The 15,197-nt window shown below is 38.7% G+C and overlaps 2 protein-coding genes and 1 long non-coding RNA gene across 5 annotated transcripts in view; 2 read left to right on the top strand and 1 right to left on the bottom strand.

The window, feature by feature from the left end:
* The window catches only part of Dcr-1 (Endoribonuclease Dcr-1), a 113,154-nt gene extending 110,449 nt beyond the window's left edge, over positions 1-2,705 (top strand). Inside the window, exon 44 of the mRNA XM_074110296.1 lies at positions 1-2,705. Within this exon, the coding sequence (XP_073966397.1) occupies positions 1-157 (157 nt within the window). The 3' untranslated portion in view covers positions 158-2,705.
* The window catches only part of LOC141444764 (uncharacterized), a 26,782-nt gene continuing 13,316 nt past the window's right edge, over positions 1,732-15,197 (bottom strand). Inside the window, exon 2 of the long non-coding RNA XR_012453209.1 lies at positions 1,732-1,847. This is a non-coding gene — a long non-coding RNA (uncharacterized lncRNA). The remainder of the gene's footprint in view (positions 1,848-15,197) is intronic.
* LOC141444755 (heart- and neural crest derivatives-expressed protein 1-like) overlaps positions 11,091-15,197 on the top strand; it is a 34,614-nt gene continuing 30,507 nt past the window's right edge. For 2 of the 3 annotated variants that reach the window (XM_074110389.1, XM_074110391.1), the window contains exon 1: positions 11,091-11,374. The gene's annotated coding sequence lies outside the window, so the exon portion shown is untranslated. Of the gene's footprint in view, positions 11,402-15,197 lie in introns of all 3 variants that reach the window. The other variant, XM_074110390.1, reaches the window with a different exon arrangement.

Consider the following 15,197-nt stretch of genomic DNA (forward strand, 5'->3'; position numbering starts at 1 on the left):
CAAACCGGAGCGTCTGGCGGACGGGCGGCGCGTGCGCGTGTGCGTGGAGGTGTTCGGTCGCGGCGCGTTCAAGGGCGTCGGCCGCAACTACCGCATCGCTAAGGGGACCGCCGCGCGCTGCGCGCTAAGACACCTCAAGCAGAGTAAACAGCATTGATATCTAATCTGATACGGATTCCTTCAAATGTAGGGCAATGTTTCAAATAGAGCGTAATCCCACTTGGTCTTGGGGCAATGCCACAAAAAACTCGAGGAAAGCAAATTAAGTCCTTCAGCCACTAAAACTTAGAGCAATGTAATAAAATCTTTGAGCAGTGTCAGTATTAACCAGAGAATTCCTATTTAAGTGTGGAACAATGCCTCAGAAACTTATAGAAAATTTTTAGATCTTGGGGCAATGCCACAAAAAACTCGAGGAAAGCAAATTAAGTCCTTCAGCCACTAAAACTTAGAGCAATGTAATAAAATCTTTGAGCAGTGTCAGTATTAAATTAACCAGGGAATTCCTATTTAAGTTTGGAGCAATGCCTCAGAAACTTATAGAAAGCGTTTTAGATCTTGGGGCAGTGCGACAAAAAACTTGGGGAACTTCAAATTAAATTTTGGGGTAGTGCCATTAATACCTCGGAAGGTCCCATTAAACCTGGGCCATTGCCTTGAAAACTTGTAAAAAGCCAACTAAATCTTAAGGCACTGCCACTAAAACTTGGGGACATTCCATGTATGGTTGGGGTAAAACAGAATTTTGGAAAAGTCTTACTATAGTCAAAATGTAACTTGAGAAATTGGACAGTTGACACTATTCAACAATTCCATGACAACTGTAATCAATCTCTATAATTCGAAACATTGGGTAGTTGACAGCATTATTTATCAATAAGGGCTATCGCGTTTGAATTCGCCGCTAGAGGCGCTAGTGTAGCGAGAGGTCTCCGAAATATCAAATCTCACTGTTTTTGGATGAGCTACGCTTTATACTTAATTAGAATAATTTTATGAATATTTTGCAATACCTGAAATTAATTATGGCAAATATGCGTTACGGGGCAATGAATGTCTGTGTTTTGAGACTGTTTTGTCTTCCGGAAACCTTGTCCTCCCTTTTTTCCGAACAAAACGGGACTACACAACACTGTGGCTTGCTTGATATTTTTATGGTACGGTTTTAAGAAATTTTGTTTTCGCGCCCGTAATAACAAACTAACCACTATACTTCAGGCAGGACCTTTGTCTATAGTGGCGCCAACTCTTTCTCTTTCTTTTATATTCCTTGACGTCGCTTTGTAATTTATATTGACATTGTTTCCTCAATTAATGTATTTTTTCTCATGTACATTTTTTTTGTTGTTTTTGTAATTAATGTGTGAGTGTTTTGGTTTCGTACTGTAAGCTTGCATGTGTTTTATTCAATAAATAAATAAATAAATAAATAAATAAATAACTGGTGGCCTCCTGGTGGTGGAAAACGGTAGCCCTTATTCCAAGACAAATGTTATAAAGACACTCTTTCGCCCTGACTATCTTTTTGAAGAGCATCGCGTGCGTCTGTGCGTATGGAGGCGCGGTCATAAGCGCGCTCAGGCACCACAAGCAAAACAAACAACATTCATTAGGAAAATTTAACCTGGTTAAATAGGTTTAAAAAATCGGAAAATAGCTGAGTTGAAATGTTATCCGATTAAGACTTGGGGCAATAGCACAAATTTTTATTAAAACTTGGGGCAGTGCCTCAAAAAGTTGGAGAAATCCGCTATTATCTAATAATTCCAAGACTTAAGTCTAATCAAACAACTTCTTAGTAGTAGTTTAAAAAGAGTTACCCGTGTGGTGTCGGGTTAGAATAACACCTCTCGGCGACTGAGGATATAGGTTAAGGTATACCGTAGGCGACAGGCTAGCAACCTGTCACTATTGTACCGTTTTTGTCAAACTTTAAACCTAAAATTGCTAAAAGTGGCTCCGAAGTGGTAACGTTTCGTGTGCTCAGCCTACCCCATTTTGGGAATACATGCGTGACGTTTGTGTGTATGTGTGTGTGTGTTTATAAATAGTAACATCACTGACTGACAGACAACGCACAACTTATTTAAACCACTTAACTCCAGTTGAACTTTGGCAGACATTCCTTGAAGATCAAAAAGATGCACTATGAATATGGATGACGACTGGGTTAAAAATATATCATTTCTATTTAGTCCGACAGTTAGATTATGGAAAAAATATGGGAAACATATTTTTTGGTTTATCAAATTATTAAAAATCGACAAAGGTATTAGTCTAAGATCCGAACTTGAAAAGATCTTCACCGGTATGATAATAGAATGAAACGTATTTTATAATAAATTTAGTATTTTAGAAAATATATTAGAAATGGATTTGCTAAAAAAATCCTGCACAGGCTATTTTTTAATTATTAAAAAAAAAGATTTTTAATAAATTTTTGTTGCATCATCGAGATTATAAGACAATTTTACATTAACTTAAAAGTATAATACATATAGAATATGTAGACGTTGGGTTTGCTATTGTTTACCTGGACGAACTACTGGGTTGCCAGGTATAAGCTTAACCAGTTATTATGTCGATGCCAGTTACTTTCATTTGATTAGATAATAGAACAAATTGTATATCAACGTAAGCGCTGTTTTATTGTAAACACGTTGATATAGGTTGTCTGCATTTAATTAAAAATCTTCAAAAAATAAAAAAAAGCCAGAGTCCTACGCTTTCAAGTTCGGATCTTCTACTATATAGATCAGGGGGCTTGTGAGGTCACTATTAGGTAAAAATCGTACCATAATATAGTGACTTCACTCGAAACTTCTAAGCACTGTATCCTCGTCATTTTTAGGGTTCCGTACCTCAAAAGGAAAAAACGGAATCCTTATAGGATCACTTTTTGTCCGTCCGTCTGTCTGTCTGTCAAGACACTTTTTCTCAGGAACCCGTGGAGGTATCAAGCTGATATGAGGTATGAAGGTCTACTGTCTCTTGGAGCTCCTTGAAACTTCTAAGCCAACGCAATCAAAAGATACAGCCGTTTATGCTGCAAATTTTCGACACTCGCAAGGGAATCAAAACCTGCAGGGTACTTCCCGTGAACTCAGAATCTTGAAATTTGGTACAGATAAAGGAAAAATGGCGAAAAGCGTAAATTTTTAGTTACATCATACAATAAAAATATTTTTAATAATTCGTACGGAACCCTCGGTGCGCGAGTCGGACTCGCACTTGGCCGGTTTTTTAGTCTTCTAGCGGCTAGACTATAGCCTATTCCCGCGGGGCTTGAGATCTAGCCAATTTTTATTCTTCCACGGTAGCTAATTCATAAAAATTAGTGAGGTTTTCTTGACAGGTGAAATATTGCTAGATGGCGTTAGTATCGAGTTACAATTGAAAAGGAAAATAGGTATGATTATACTGATGCAAAAAAGCACCGTTAGAAAAAATGCTCGAGTCAATACAATTTTGAATAAAATTTTGTGTATAATAATTTGCTAATAAACTCAACTGTATAAAATTAGTTTTAAGAAGAATGTTCCATTAGATTGTTATTTAAAGAAATGTATTTACTTTTAGGTATTTTAACTTTTGTACACAACGAGTGTGAATATATTATGTGATTATTTTTTTTGTTATTTCATTTTAACCCTTCAAGAACTCAATATTCGCGAGACTCGTGAAGTTATGTAATACGCGCGAGGCTATTGCGGAATTTTTCATATAGGAAAATTTCGGAAACTTCTCGGATTCAAACTTTCCGTTTCTTAAATTTAAACTTCTTATATATACCCTACCTATATTGTGAAAAATTCCAGAATTTTTTAAGAACTTTTCCAACTTCTTGCAAACTTCTTGCAACTTGTTGTGTTTCGGCGTGGAGAGTAAGACAGCCGGTGAAATTACTGGCACTTGAGGTATCCCATCTTAGGCCTCTAGGTTGGCAACGCATCTGCAATCCCCCTTGTGTTGCAGGTGTCTATGGGCGGTGGTAATCTCTTACCATCAGGTGACCCACTTGCTCGTTTTCCATCCAGTCGAATAAAAAAAAAAAAAAAAAAACTTTCCGCATCTTGTAATCTGCACTCGCGGGTATAATCGACACACGAGGCTATCAATACTCACGAGATGGACGGATGATCTGGATAAAGCCGCAGGTTGCGGGCCGCTGCCAACCGGAGCTAGTGGAGGTCTATGGGGAGGCCTGTGGCCAACAGTGGACGTCTTACGGCTGATATGATTATGAATTGGGAATTTGGGAATCTAGGCATTTATCAAGGGACTTGTTCGAGCTTGATGTCAGGTGCCGGCCAGCGGGTTTCGAGGAGCCCCGGCGTGTCTGGTGCCTGCTGAACAGAATCAGGACAGAGGTTGGTAACTGTGCGTCCCTGTGGCACAAGTGGCTGCCCGGAGCAAACAGTCTTTGAGTGCCCAATCACCAAATTTAGCGGGCAAGCGGCAGACATTAATGTTTGAAGACATTTATTTCCCAAAACAGAATACAATTATTTCAATTAAAACCCTCTCGACAGATGCACTAGCATAACTTAAATCTAACCTATTAAATATTTAGTTTAAGTAGAGAACCAGAAGCCATACGATAAATAAAACACTTAAAACATTAAAACATTTTCACTGTTCCTGAGGGATAAACTATTTTTTATTCCGGGAAAATGAAAATTTGCACAGTTCACAAACATATAAGTACAGAAATAAATCTACATACAAACAAAGTGCGCTCGAGCAACGCACACATAGACACTGCTCACGGACACGATATCTCGGACCGGTTGGGACCAGTGCGAGCGCGAGTGCCATCCGCTTGAGACACGCGTCTGTGAACTTTTTGTGCAATAATGGGAATTTATGACACTTTAAAATATAATAATCGTGCATTTCGCCAATGTAGAAATCGTCGCAAGATATTTTCCGTGAGCCGCCAAACTTGCGGACACTAGGTGGCGCTGATGTCGTGCACAGAGCCAATAGTGATCGTTTCCCATCAGATGGCACGCTTGCTCGTTTCGCTTCATAATAAACAATAGCTCCGCATTGAAGATTATAATTTGTACACTAACACTATAGACTCAAAGTCCGAAATAAAATACCTATTTTATTAGAGACTATACCTAGTGTTGTTAGAGAACCTGCATGACTACGAAGCTTGAGTTCCCGGGTTCGATCCTCGGCCGGGGCAGATATTTGTATGAACAATACGAACGTTTGTAGAGGCAGATTTTTTGCAGGTGGTAGGACCTTGTGCAAGGTCCGCCCGGATTGCTACCACCATCTTGCTCGCTAATCCTGCCGTGAAGCAGCAGTGCTTGCATTGTTGTGTTTCGGCGTGGAGAGTAAGACAGCCGGTGAAATTACTGGCACGTGAGGTATCCCATCTTAGGCCTCTAGGTTGGCAACGCGTCTGCAATACCCCTGGTGTTGCAGATGTTTATGGGCGGTGGTGATCTCTTACCATCAGGAGACCCACTTGCTTGTTTGCCATCCAGTCTTATAAAAAAAAAAAGGCGTCTTTAGCCCATGTAGCGCCCGTGTGCAATTATAGCTTTAGCGCCATCTAGGAAGCGCGTGGTCAAAATGGAATGAGTACAAAGTGCCGCGTCCGGCGCCGGCGCCCCTAACACCGCTGCGCCCGTGTGCAACGCACACCCTGCACTCGTAAAGACGCCTCTGGTTTGTTCTCGTGTCTGGGATGTTTCATCATCCCAGCCTATATACGTCCCACTGCTGGGCACAGGCCTCCTCTCAGAACAAGAGGGCTTGGGCCATAGTTCCCACGCGGGCCCAGTGCGGATTGGGAACTTCACACGCACCATTGAATTGCTTCGCAGGCTTGTGCAGGTTTCCTCACGATGTTTTCCTTCACCGCAAAGCTCGTGTAAATTTCAAATGTAATTAAGCACATGAATTTCGAAAACTCAGAGGTGCGAGCCGGGGTTTGAACCCACGATCCACTGCTTGAGAGGCCATAGGTCAAACCACTCGGCCACCACGGCTTTGGGGCTTCGGCACGGGTCTGGGATGTTTACCTAATATATTTTTTTTTGTCACGGGACAATTTACACCAATTGACCTAGTCCCAAAGTAAGCTTAGCAAAGCTTGTGTTATGGGTACTAAGCAACGGATAAATGTAATTATAAAGATAGATACATACTTAAATACATATTAAACACCCAAGACCCGAGAACAAACATTTGTATTTCTCATACAAATATCTGCCCCGACACGGGAATCGAACCCGGGACCTCAAGCTTCGCAGTCAGGTTCTCTAACCACTAGGCCATCTGGTCGTCTAATATGTATTACCTACCTATTTAAGTATGTATTTACCTACATATATACTTATGAAGCTTTGCTCAGTGTGGGACTGGTTAATGAGGGCTATCGCGTATGAATTCGCCGCTAGAGGCGCTAGTGTAGCGTGAGGTCTCCGAAATGTCAAATCTCATAGTCTTTGGGTGAGCTACGCGGGTTTATTTATAATTAGAATAATATTGTGAATATTTTGCAATATCTAAAATTAATTATGGAAAATATTCGTTCCGTTTTGAGACAGTTTTGTCTTTCGGAAACCTTTGTGCTCCCTTTTTTCCGAACAAAACGGGACTATGCAACACTGTGGCATGCTCGATATTTTTATGGTACGGTTATAAGGTGTATTAAATATGATTTTAATCTAAACTTTGTTTTCACGCCCGAGACTTTGAAAGCCATACTGAAAAACCTCACGCAACAGTGCGCCATCTAGTGAGACAAAAAACGATAGCCCTCATTGTCCCATGATATTTATTTGTTATTATTATTACCTGTTTATTACTAGCCTTTGCTCGCGGCTTCGCCCGCGTGGTATTCGGTTATCGCGCGCTGCTCCCTCGGGAACTGTGCATTTTTCGGGACAAAAGTAGCCTATGTCACTCTCTGGCTCAAAAAACTAGCTCTATGCCAAAAATCACGTCGATCCGTCGCTCCGTTACGGCGTGAAAGAAGGACAAACATACAAACACACTTTTGCATTTATAATATTAGTATTCGTTGTAATTCACCATCATCAGCCGGAAGACGTCTACTGCTAAACAAAGGAAAATAACAAATTACCGCGAGCTTTACGTCGAAGGAAAACATCGCGAGGAAACCTGCACAAGCCTGCGAAGCAATTCAATTGTGTATGAAGTTCCCAATCCGCACTGGGCCCGCTGGAACTACGGCCCAAGCCCTCTCATTCAGAGAGGAAGCCTGCGCAGCAGTGGGACGTATACAGGCTGAGATGATGACGTAATGCTAATGCGACAAAGCACGAAAGTGATTAAGATAATCTATTTCTGTCGTTGACTGTACGAAATGTGTAATTTATAATACTGACAGACATTCAGATAAAGATAATATCGCAATTATCCAACCCTTTATTATCTAAAATAAACAAAACAAATCATCACCCCGACATCAGAAACCACTAACGGTAATATAACAGATAATATAATTCAATTACTACTACACAGCACTTACGACGGGAGAAGACATACCCAACGACTTGCTCTTTACTCTAGTCTCAAAAAAGTCACGTGGTCACAACATATCCTACTAATATTATAAATGCGATAATTACCACAGTTTACTAAGAGTAGGTACTGTTACGGGGTGGGTTTTTGAAACTACATACTATCGTCCGATCCACTGATAGACAGATATTGCCGGAACTTTAGAGCGTGCAAACGAAAAATTGCCCATTCAGCGATTTTGAGGTTTTTCAAATGCCTTATTAATGTCTAAATGCTTACGTTTTTTAAGGAAAAACTAATGTAACATATAGATAAACTCTTACTCTGATGTATAGCGGTGATTTCCATTTATTTCCGTCAGCGATTTTTTTTGCCAAATCATTTTGTTAGTGAGGTTTTACAAAAATACGCGTCAGAGCTGTCTTTCATGTGAAATATTTCCATTATAACCCACCACAAACAGTGTAACTTTAGTATTTTATAATAGGAAATATAGTCTTTTAAGACATAGGGTCATCATATGTATCAAAATATTAGTTATTATTATTCAAATACCATTCTTCAAAAGGTCTAAATCGGTCTACTTCATCATTTTTTCGCACTCCTCAGTTTGCGAAAAGTGGAATTTACAGGCAATTTTGTTCAAGATTATTATTAAGATCTATCCCACTAATATTACACATGCGAAACTTTATAAGTCTGTTTGTTTGTTTGTTACCTCATCACGTCGAAACCGATGACCCGATTTAGATGAAATTCGGTATACGAATAGTTTGAGTCCTAGGGAAAGACAATAGGACAGTTTTTATTCCGAAGAATTGCACAGTTCCCGCGGGATAGCGATAAACAAATTCTACGTGGACGGAGTCGCGGGCAACAGCTAGTAATTCTATAAATTATGAAGAAAGCGTTATGTTAGATCGCCATGCCACTGACCTAGGGTAAAGCTCCAACACCCCTCCCCCCTTTAGTCCACTTCCCCCTTTCCTCCCTCCTCTATCGTCCCCTTTAGGCCAGCAATGCACCCGCAGTCCTAATAATGCTTTAGGTGTCCATGGGTGGCAGTGATCGCTTACCATCAGGTGACCCGCATGCTCGTTTGCCAGCTATTTGATAAAAAAAGCTAAAACCAACTCTCGTCATAAATGCTATAAGTATGACCCGACACCAAAAACTACTCAAACCAAATAACCACACAAAGAAAAGATAATATAATTTAACACCAAATCGACAAAAGGAAATCAATTCTATTACAAATGTCACTTGAAAAAAAAACGTGTTTACTTTCCCAGCTAATTGTCATTTGCGTCTTAATACAATGCTATAGAGTTAATATCGCTCCTACATCATTAATGTACTTAAAACCTTTTTATTCTAAAGCGAAATCCATTACTAAATAGACCTTCACTTTGCCATAGAAATTTCAACTTAGTTCCAATGAATTTAGATACAAAGTTTCTTCCAGCGTTCATTCTATAATTATCTTTGAATTTGTACAAATGAAATTCACTTCTGTGTCGAATAGTTTTAGGTTGAATTTGGTTTGAACTATTGTTGTAATTGGTAGAGGGAGTTCCCAACCAATGGGAGACGGTTAGGTAGAAGGCGGGGGCTTAGTAGGTAGCGGGGTAGAAAGACCTAAGTAAATATTAAAAGATTCTGAGCTTTCTTACTTGTAAACGCTTTTTAGATTTATTTGGACTAAAAATGGCCTGCTTTGATGTTACCTTTCGAAATAACCCGAATAATACAGGTTTAAAACTAAATACAATCCACAGGTTCAACTTTTGTAGTAAAATTAGTTTAACCCGTCACGCGTCCAAGACTCTACATTAGTTACTAACTTTTTTGTGCGGGAAATGCCCTAGAGCCTACCAGCAGTCTACCAGTAAAAAAAACCGGCCAAGAGCTTGTCGGACACGCCCAAAATAGGGTTCCGTAGCCATAACGAAAAAAATAAGTAATATTTTTCTAAGGATTTCGTATTTTATGCGGAATCTTCCAAGTTTAGGTATATTTTATAGTTTACGCTGCTATTTACTCATAAACTACTAATAATTCTCAAGCAAACTTAGCCGGTTGTAGTTTTCCATAAAAGTTTGATATATTTACTACCATCCTGAATTTTTAAAGTTGAATATTTCGCAAACAAATACTTACTGAATCGAAAAATCGTCTTAGCAAACCCCTAATAGTTTTAAAAGACCTAGGTATCCAACGATACCCCACACTATAGGGTTGGATGAGAAAAAAAAATCACCCCCACTTTACGTCTATGGGAGGTACCATAAAATTTTTTTTTTGAATTTTGTATTTTACCTACCATTTTGTCGGCATAGTTTACATATATATCCGTGCAAAATTACAGCTTTCTAGCATTGACAGTCCCTGAGCAAAGCCGCGGACGGACGGACAGACAGACAGACATGGGGAAACTATAAGGGTTCCGTTTTTGCCATTTTGGCTCCGGAACCCTAAAAATTTAGGGACTAATGTAGTCTCTAGGACGCGTGACGGGTTAAAGGTAAATACCTAAACGGTTGGCGACCTTAAATCGAAAAGATAACCTGGCAGACCTAGACGGCGATGGTGGGATGAACTGGACGACTTCTTGAAGGACTGGCCCTATGCAGGGGACAGAGAGCAGTGGAAGTATCGGGGGGAGGCCTTTGATCAACAGTGGGACAGAATAGGTTAGTAAATTTGTAACCCCCGACGCATGAAGAGGGGTGTTATAAATTTCACCGCTATGTGTATCTGTGTGTCTGTCTGTTTGTCTGTGGCACCGTAGCTCTTGAACGGGTAGACCGATTTGAATGCGATTTTTTTTATTTCAAAGTAAGTTTATTAGCGATGGTTCTTAGACATGTTTTATCAAAATCGGTTGAGCCGTTTTTGAGATATTGAACTTTGAAGTGACAAAGTCGGGGGTTTTTCCAACTTTTTGTTGGTTAAATTATTTATAATTTATTAAGGGGCTGTTTCACCATCCATTGATTAGCGTTAACCGACGGTTAAATCAGATACCGTCTCCGTCTATTCGAACAAAACAAATAGAGACGGCATCACACCTAACCGCCAGTTAACACTAATCAGTGGATGGTGAAACAGCCCCTTATTATCTTAATAAACTCTACTAAGTCTAAGTACCTGATTAAAAGTTCAGCTTGCTAGTTCCAGGGTTTGGGTTGGACGTTGATGAGTAGTTAGCCAGATTTTTTTACATTTAATTACGCAAGTAGCTAAACCTACTTAAAGTTAAAATAATTATTACTAGAATTGGTAATATTGACAGTGTACCTAAACTTTTTTCCGTCCGGTACGTTCTGAATTTGCACCACATACCTAACCTATCTACGTTATTTTTTGTGAATAACGACGAAAAACTTATGTAATCTTTGTATGTAATAGAACAAAATGGAAATTAGTATTAGGTACTGTTGTTTTGTAATAACAATAATACAAACAATAAAATCGCTTCAAAATGGCGCTTAGCTCTTTTCTGCGGCACGCTTCCCGATGCCCTCTTATCTAAGCCACTCCCTCCTCGCGTCGGGAACTGCGACTGTGTCCTAAAAACAACCCAGTGCTTCGTTCGCGCGCTTTCGAGGCTGTCAACGCGACAGCTGACATTAAGCGACTTTTAAACAAATAAAATAAATATTTACTCTATTTTGACCGATTGTTTGGGTAAAAAAGTGAATAATATCAAATAAAGTGTTTGTGTTATTAGATGTTTATTTTTTTAAATGTGTATTGTGCAATTGTGAAACATTTATTTTACTCGCATAAGGAAGTGAAATGAATTAGTGATGTGGCTTTCATGAATCGAAAGGTTTTTAATTGCCAGAAATTGTTTAAGGCAAGTTTTTTGCTGTCTCATTAATAGGTATTTATTATTTATTTATTTATTACTTACTATTTAGTATAAGGAGCCGTCAAAAAAAGCCTAAATATGTAAGATAGTAAAAAAAGTTTTCGTCATTTTCTTTGATGAACTACCCACAAGCATTTTCTGTTAAATATTCAGTTTTTGATTGTATTTCTACCTATTAATTATATAAAAACAATACAATAAATTAGATAAATTGTTAAACAAAATGAGTCATAATGTTACTTGAATAAATGAATTTGATTATTATTTACTATATTTACCCCAGTTTACGGTATTATTCCGGATTCCGGACGGTATTATACGGTATTATTCCGTATTCCGGATTCTATCGAGTCTTATTATCAAACAGTACCTGGGCGTCCGAGCTTTGCTCGGGCTAAAACTCGGTAACAATCGTTTTCCCAGAGATAAGACCAAGTTAGATCGATTTTTCATCCCGAATGTTTAATGCATAAAATAAAACAACTGAGTGCTTTAGCCGCAATAGCCCCCCTTCTCAGAGCCATAGGTGGCCACTGTTGCAAGGCTACTACGAAATTCGAAAATCGAAGTCCGTGTCGTTCGGTCCCTCTGACACTTATACTACTTAATAGGAGAGCGAGAGGGACGGTATGAAACGAACTTCGATTTAGGTAGGCCCTCTGGCAACACACTGGTTGAAGACGAAAACTGCGGAATATTCCATTAATTCATCTGTTTTTATGTACAATAATGTTATTTATGATACAAGTGCGGAAGTAGGCAATTCCCAACGAGTGGCGGAGAACTTGAAACACGAGCGAAGCGAGTGTTTTGAGCCGGCACGAGTTGGGAATTTCCTACTTTTGACACGTATATCATACAACGTTTTACAATGCATTGAGCGAGGAAAAAAATCGAGGCAGTGACTATATCATTTATTTGCCATACTCCTTTTACCACAGTAGCAGGCAGTAGATATACATACCGATATGCACGCCAAACCAAAATCGTTAACATATACACTTTATTAAACCATCTTTCATAACGATCATTGACTCAGAAGATTAGAACAGCTACAGCTACTAATGATAGGTAAAGGAGACTTTGTTTTAGTATCGTGATTTTTTATGATTAATTATTAGCCCTTTTTGCTTGACATTTTCCACACTTATATTGGCTAGTCCTTATCTCCTGCACGCTCCTATAATGCTAAATATCAGTGCAACCCGAGAATAAATCCGTGTAATAGTTAATTATCATCAAGTATATGTATTATGTATCTAATCTACCAGCTGTTAACAAAAAGTTACCGTAAATCCGAGATTTTTTAGCTTTGGAACTGTAAATTTATCAAAATTGGTTCACTAATTCTAATAGATAAAAGCAAATAAATAAGAATAAGACATACCGGTCGATGTTATAATATCCATGTGTGTAGAAGTAGATTATTCTATCAATTTAAGATGTTTATTAACTTAGTTATGTATATTATAGTTCACGTATTTTGTTCAGCGTTGAGTTTGTCACTGGCAATATGTACTTCGTGAAGGACATAAGGCGGTGTAAAGTCAGATATATTCATCATTTAAACTCTTCATTTTAATTTACTCATCAAAAATTAATGCACCGGACTGAACTTATGGACATTACTTTGGCGGGGTTTCATGACAGGCGCGAACGGGTAACCATGATTGGTTCGTGCTACGTCGTGCGCGCGCACTGGAAGCTCATTGGTTAACTTTCGAGTGCGCGCGCTTGACGTCGCACGGTCCGAATTGGACTCAAGAATTGATTTCCTTTTTTTTCATAACTTTAGACGGAATTAAAATACGAGTATACATGAAAAAAAATAATTAACGTTCTCTTTTCTGTCGCGATTAATCTGTATTATCTTATCAGTAAATATTCAGTTGGTTGCATCAAACGTTTTCTTATTTGTTCAAAGCCTAACTATAACGACTCTTTAGACTTATTTTTTTAACAATAGCTTGGACATAATTTGGCAATTTAAAAAGTTACTTTACCGCACAAGTGCGGTAAGTAAAATCCATACAACTTTACGGCACACTTGTGGATGCGTGCAGGAATCACTAATTTTCTATGGATATGTTGACCCCACGTCAAGAGGCACTTTCGAGCACGTGCATTGTAAAGAGATTTACAATACAATACAATATTCGACGGAAAGACATACATCACGAAGTTTCCCAAACGCTGCCCATCCGAGTTTGATTCTTAGATTATCTAACTTATAGCACATAGTGAGGGTCAAAATCCCTCCGGCGTCTTACGTCAAAGTCGTAAAATGTCCAGTGTCGTAATTGCGTCCACATCGTAAGAGGTCCATGTCTTACAGCGTCTAAGTAAGTGCCACGTCCAAGTCTCGGACGGTCCAAATCGCGAAATGTCAAAGTAGTAAAATGTCCAATCTTTACTAATGTCTGTCTCGGACGGTCCTAATCGTGGAATTTCTAAGTATAATATCACAAGCGGGACTTATCACGCTAAAACACACGAGTAATATTTTCCTCGACGTTTCAACCACATTACAGTGGTCGTGGTCACGAGTAGACCTGTAGTTGTGCCTGTAGGTAATGTGGTTTAACGGCCCTCCTAAGCCGAAAGGCGCTATCAAAAAAAAAACGCATTTCTGTCATTTACACCATGTGATGCAGTATTAAGTAATAAGTCAAAAGTGTTTTTTTGAGATAGCGCCTTTTGGCTTAGGAGGGCCGTTTGTGGTGACTATGAGTGAAAATCACGAAGTTTAAAACGTTATATTTATCTTACTTATTGTTATACTTTGTTAAAAATACCTATTATTATCAAATCACGTAACCAAATATGGCCATCTAAATCTGACGGGATGTTTTTTCATCCAAAATGATAACAAATGTGGACACATTGTCTCGCATAACGTAAACATCATGGAATTTGATGGAACGTGGCCTCCACGTGTTGCTCCCATAGTTACTAAACTCATAAACCAGGGTATTTTTATACAACAAGCTTGTACCCGCGGCTTCGCCTCTACATAGCAGGTAATGAGATTTTTCACACCTCTCATTCAGATAAGTAACTTTTCACTTCCCATGCTCTAAAAGTAGGTCAATATAGCCTTACGAGGCGGGAGTAAAGTGAGTACTTTATTCCCTAGGGAGTAAAAGTAATTATTTTCTTAATTTACTTCGAGTGACTTAGATAAACCCAAACAGCCAGTAAAAATAAGATTGTGTGTGGACCATTTTCATGACGAAAATGTTACGTTCTTAGTCTACGTGGTCTTATTTCTATGCTTTTTCCGCATGGCGCCAATTCTATTTATTCCAGTTTGTGTATGGAAAAAATACTTACCGCGAAAAGTTGCCAGTGCGAAAAGGTTGGAGGTTGGATATCAGTAAATTTAATTTATTATTATCCTCTTTTTTTTGTAGTATTTTACTTTCCTCACAGTCAAAATTAAAAGTACCTAGTGTCTAACTCGGGTGAAATTACCCATTTCCCCTCGAACTATTGGCGCTCTCGCTTTGTTCGAGCGTCAGAAGTACCTCGGGTGAAATTGGGTTCCTTCCTTCTTTCAGTTGTATCAAAAAGGTTGCTTACTTTTTTTCTGTTTACTCTTGTTTTCTATAATCAATTTCCTACTATGCGGTGTTCAATAAAGAATAATTGAATATGGATCGCATTGAACACAAATTTTCCCTTATATTACTTACTTAACTTATAAAACGAGAATATAAAACAAATTCCATGACGTAAAAATAAGCAAGATATGAGCGAATGAAGTTTTCATGCCATCTCTTTCTAGAAAAATGAACTTTCTATGATC

The sequence above is a fragment of the Choristoneura fumiferana genome, chromosome 30, assembly GCF_025370935.1.
Source record: "Choristoneura fumiferana chromosome 30, NRCan_CFum_1, whole genome shotgun sequence".
Taxonomy (NCBI): domain Eukaryota; kingdom Metazoa; phylum Arthropoda; class Insecta; order Lepidoptera; family Tortricidae; genus Choristoneura; species Choristoneura fumiferana.